The following is a 4,466-nucleotide window of genomic DNA, read 5'->3' as shown; positions in this document are numbered from 1 at the left end:
GCTATTAGTAGCTCAGAGATATATACGCGCTTCGGCCTCTGCTCCGCTCACCCTCGACACGCCTCTCTCCCCCTCGCCAGCAGAGAGTCAGACAGAGCAAGGGGGGCGAGAGAAACAGCGGCAGAGAGCAGAGCACAAGTGAGAGAGCGGCGCCCGTCCGGCGGCCATGGAGGGCGGCAAGGCGGCCCACCACCACGACACCGCCAGGCTGCTCAAGGCCTTCACCCGCACCGTCGAGCCCCGCAACTTCGGCATCGGCCTCGTCGCCGGCTTCCTCCTCGTCACCTGCGCATACTTCTCCACCGCCAGGTTCGACGCCATCCACATCGCGCCCCTCGGTAAGCAACCCCCCTCCTCCTCCCTCCCTCCGCGCATCTGCATTCGCCTCCTCTTGTCGCTCTACCCGCCTCTAACCAATCTCGATGCGTGTATATGTGCAGTCAGCCCCTCGGAGACCCGGATTGGTTCGCCGGCGACCGCCGCCGCCGCCGGCTCCAAGAGCCAATTAGGTGCTTAATCCTCCCCCCCGCGCCAGCATTTCGGCCAAATATGTCTTGCCAATCGACGAGTTTGACTCACTGACTCACGACGCCGTGTTCGTTCCCCCCTCTTGTCTTCAGATTTGGGCGTGCCGGAGCAGACATTATCCAGGGAAGGGAGCAAGGCCGAGGTGCTGGACACGGACAGCGACGACGGCGCCGGCAACAAAGGTAAGCTCAAGCCAGCAACTTCGTATGCGCCCGGCCCGGCCATGGCGGTGCCTCCAGCTCTCGCTGCTTCTACTGGTTCGCACGCAATCCGGTGACACTGACTGGTGTATTTTTTTTTAATCTCCCCGTTCCTTTTCTCTTTAGATTTGGTCCACGACGCGTCGCTGGCGGACACGAAGAAAGATGACACCTTTGCCAGGGACGGCGATGCTGCTGCGGCCGTGGAGGCCGCCAAGGACGATGACGACGCCGCCGGCGCCCTTCTCCCTCCCCTGTCGGCGAACGGCACGCAGGAAGAGCAAGGTGAGCGAGGATCCAGTCGACCAACCGATTAGTTAGTAGATAAGATGCGGCTTGGCATAATCTTTTTGGTTCTTGGGGGAAAAGGGAGTGAGTTGTTGGATTTGACAAGCTGAGCTTTGCGGTGGTGTTTGGTTGGTCAGGTGTTCTTGAGGACCAGGAGCTGCTCGTGCCGGATGCCCTCGCTGCCGCCAATTCTCCAAACAAGAGCGGCAACAATGGCGGCTCCCAGCCTGTGGTTCAATCCGACCCGGCTACGATTCCTGCTCCTGTGCAGCAGACTCCTCCTACCACTACCATTCCAGAGGCTCCCAAGCATGAGGAGGCCAAGGCCCCTCCAGCCCAGCAGATTCCCCTCGTCCCAGAGCCTCTCAAGCAGCAGCCAGGTACTCATCTCATCTCATCTCATCTCATCTACAGTACAACAGTAATTTTTCTTCCATTTCCATGCATGGTAAAAAAGGAACACCTCAAGCACTGGAATTTGTTCTACCAGTTTGAGCAATCAATCACTCGTCCTGCTGTAAAATGTAGACTCATCTTCTTGGAGCTCCATTTTTCCTATCCCAAAGAAACAATGTCCTTGCTACACTGGTCCACTCCTCTGCTTTCACCCATTGCGTCCTCTTCCCCAGCTTTCTTGTGAGGAGAGCAATTTGGGCAATGCCTCATCCCCTCTAGACCCCTCCATCTGACGACGCGAAAGCCCCATTTTCTAGACCCCTCCTTTGCTTTGATCATTTCATTTCGTGGACTAGTGTAAGTAGTAGTGCTTGGTCCTACACGAATAATGTTCCTGTCTGCTAAGCTCCCGCAAGAAAAGATTTTCTTTGGCCGCTGCTTCACTTTTGTGCGCCAATCATTTTTCCGATCATTCATGCCCAACTACTGGCTGAAGATCGACGTGTTTTTAATGCGTGGAATTATTATTCAGGTCCGGAGGAGGTGGCGACGGCGCCCCGGCGGGAGTGGAAGCCGCTGTGCGACATGACGTCGAACCGGCGCATCGACTGGTGCGAGCTGGACGGCGACGTGCGCGTCCACGGCGCCAAGGCCACGGTCACCATGGTCGGCGCGGCGCGAGCCGAGGAGTGGCGCATCAGGCCGTACCCGCGCAAGGTCGACCCCAACGCCATGCGCCACGTGACCAACATCACCGTGCGCTCCACCATGACGCTCCCCGGCGCCGGCGCCGGCGAGGGCGAGTGCGCGATCAAGCACTCGGTGCCGGCGCTGCTCTTCTCGGACCGCGGGTACACGGGCAACTACTTCCACGCCTACACCGACGTGATCCTGCCGCTCTTCCTCACGGCGAAGCAGTACGGCGGGGAGGTGCAGCTCCTCGTCTCCGACATGCAGATGTGGTGGATCGGCAAGTTCCTCCCGGTCTTCAAGAGCCTCTCCAACTACGACCTCGTCGACCTCGCCGCCGACAACCGCACCCGCTGCTTCCGCCACGTCCAGGTGGGGCTCACCTGCCACGCCGACTTCAGCATCGACCCGCTCAGGGCGCCCAACGGCTACTCCATGGTCGACTTCACAAAACACATGCGCGGCGTCTACGGCCTCCCGCGCGGCCTCGCCGTGCCCGCCGCGGGGGCCAGGCCACGACTGTTACTAATCGCGCGCGCCAGCACGCGGCGGTTCGTGAACGCCGACGACATCGTGCGGGCGGCGCAGAAGGTGGGGTTCGAGGTGGTGGTCTCCGAGGGCACGCACGAGGTGGCGCCCTTCGCGGAGCTGGCCAACACCTGCGACGTCATGCTGGGCGTGCACGGCGCCGGGCTCACCAACATGGTGTTCCTCCCCACGGGCGGGGTGGTGATCCAGGTGGTGCCGCTGGGCGGGCTGGAGTTCGTGGTCGGCTACTTCCGGGCGCCGTCCAGGGACATGGGCCTGAAGTACCTCGAGTACCGGATCGCGCCGGCGGAGAGCACGCTGACGGAGCAGTACCCGGCGGACCACCCGATATTCACCGACCCGGACGGCGTGAAGAGCAAGGGGTGGGAGTCGCTCAAGCAGGTGTACCTCGACAAGCAGGACGTCCGGCTCGACCTCAAGAGGTTCCGGCCGCTGCTCAAGAAGGCCATCGCGCACATCAGAGCGAACAAGCTCCAGCACTGAATCCATCCAGTAGTTATTATGATACGATATACCAGTAGCAGTATGTATCTATAAATATATGCCAGTGTATGTAGCAGTTTAGCAGATGAGATGAGATGAGATTTGATCGGCCGACAACAAGAAATTTTCTTTTGGTGTAGAGATGACACGATCCGAGGCCGCTTCCACTACACGCTTGCGACTGGACACCACGTCTTCTTGATTGGTCAACTGTGGCGTGTTCTAGAGAAGATGCCAAACTTGGACAGTTTTTTTTTTTGGTATTTTCTTTCTTGGGAGGAAAAAAAGGTCAATCGGCGACGAATCTCTCTCTCTCTCTCTGGGATAGAGCTCTTCAATTCCTTTTAGCCAAGGGAGTGTGACTTTGGAGTATTTTACCAAGATTTTTTGTACATACAGGTAAAAAAGCAGATAAGTAGTAAAGCCTACTGTACTGTACTACTACCTCGGGAGGCATCAGCAGTCCGTGCCGACAAATCTGCACAATCACAGTTTATTTTTAGCATTGTGCAGGAGCATCACCGTGTATCCAAAGGACGGACGTGAGAGCATGGCTCGTCGGTTCAGTGATCGGGGATTAAATTAGCAGATTCAAATGATGGTTAGCCGCCCCATCACGAGCGCTATGCACGGCTAACTGAAGAATAGCGTTAACATTCTGCCATTATTAGCATAATATACTCTCATGTACTCCCTCTGTCCTGAAATAAATGTCTCAACTTTATACTAACTTTAGTACTAAACTTGAGACATTTGTTTTGGGACCGAGGGAGTACTTAGTACTTCCGTTCGACGACCCCTACCAGTTTGACACATTTATTTATTTATTTTTCTTGTGATTTTGATGCCTAGCAGGAGTGGGGAGCGAGTGTGTGGCTCCTCCGTGCTGCGAACGTGTGCATGGCTCCATGATTGATTCATCGAGCTGTGTGTGTTGGATCCGGAGGAGCACCGCCGCAGCAACGATGCTGGGGATCTCTCCATGTGCACCCATGCCTCGTGGCGTCTCAGCTTAAAGATCCATCTGTGATTTTTAGTCACTGGACTGCATCGTGGATGACTGGCCGAGCACACGCTCACCTCCTTCCATCCCTCCGTGCACCCCACCGCACGGCGCGAGCCAAGGGCCGTGTTTCCACCTTGGTTGCAGCTTACGCAACGCACATGCGGTCAGTGATTACGCTACTGGTAGCACTACTCGGGAGAATTGATCACTGCCGCTGCAACTATCCGCGGTGTAAAAATGCTCTGCATGTAATGCCAAATGCCAAATGTAGTAGTGCTCAGCCTATTAATTTTGTTTGAAGTATATAAAAGTCTACAAAGTTATAT

At 56.4% G+C, this 4,466-nt stretch overlaps 1 protein-coding gene across 1 annotated transcript; it reads left to right on the top strand.

Moving 5' to 3' along the window:
* Positions 1 to 16: 16 nt before the first annotated feature.
* On the top strand, positions 17 to 3,282 carry LOC119274392 (beta-1,2-xylosyltransferase XYXT1-like). Its single transcript, XM_037555087.1, has 6 exons — positions 17 to 338; positions 441 to 509; positions 621 to 710; positions 855 to 1,013; positions 1,154 to 1,396; positions 1,945 to 3,282. Exons 1-6 carry the CDS (start codon positions 167 to 169, stop codon positions 3,132 to 3,134), a joined length of 1,923 nt encoding a protein of 640 aa, XP_037410984.1. The 5' UTR covers positions 17 to 166; the 3' UTR covers positions 3,135 to 3,282.
* The last annotated feature ends 1,184 nt before the right edge of the window (positions 3,283 to 4,466 follow it).

The sequence above is a fragment of the Triticum dicoccoides genome, chromosome 3B, assembly GCF_002162155.2.
Source record: "Triticum dicoccoides isolate Atlit2015 ecotype Zavitan chromosome 3B, WEW_v2.0, whole genome shotgun sequence".
Classification (NCBI taxonomy): domain Eukaryota; kingdom Viridiplantae; phylum Streptophyta; class Magnoliopsida; order Poales; family Poaceae; genus Triticum; species Triticum dicoccoides.
This window is presented reverse-complemented; position numbering and strand designations above follow the sequence as displayed.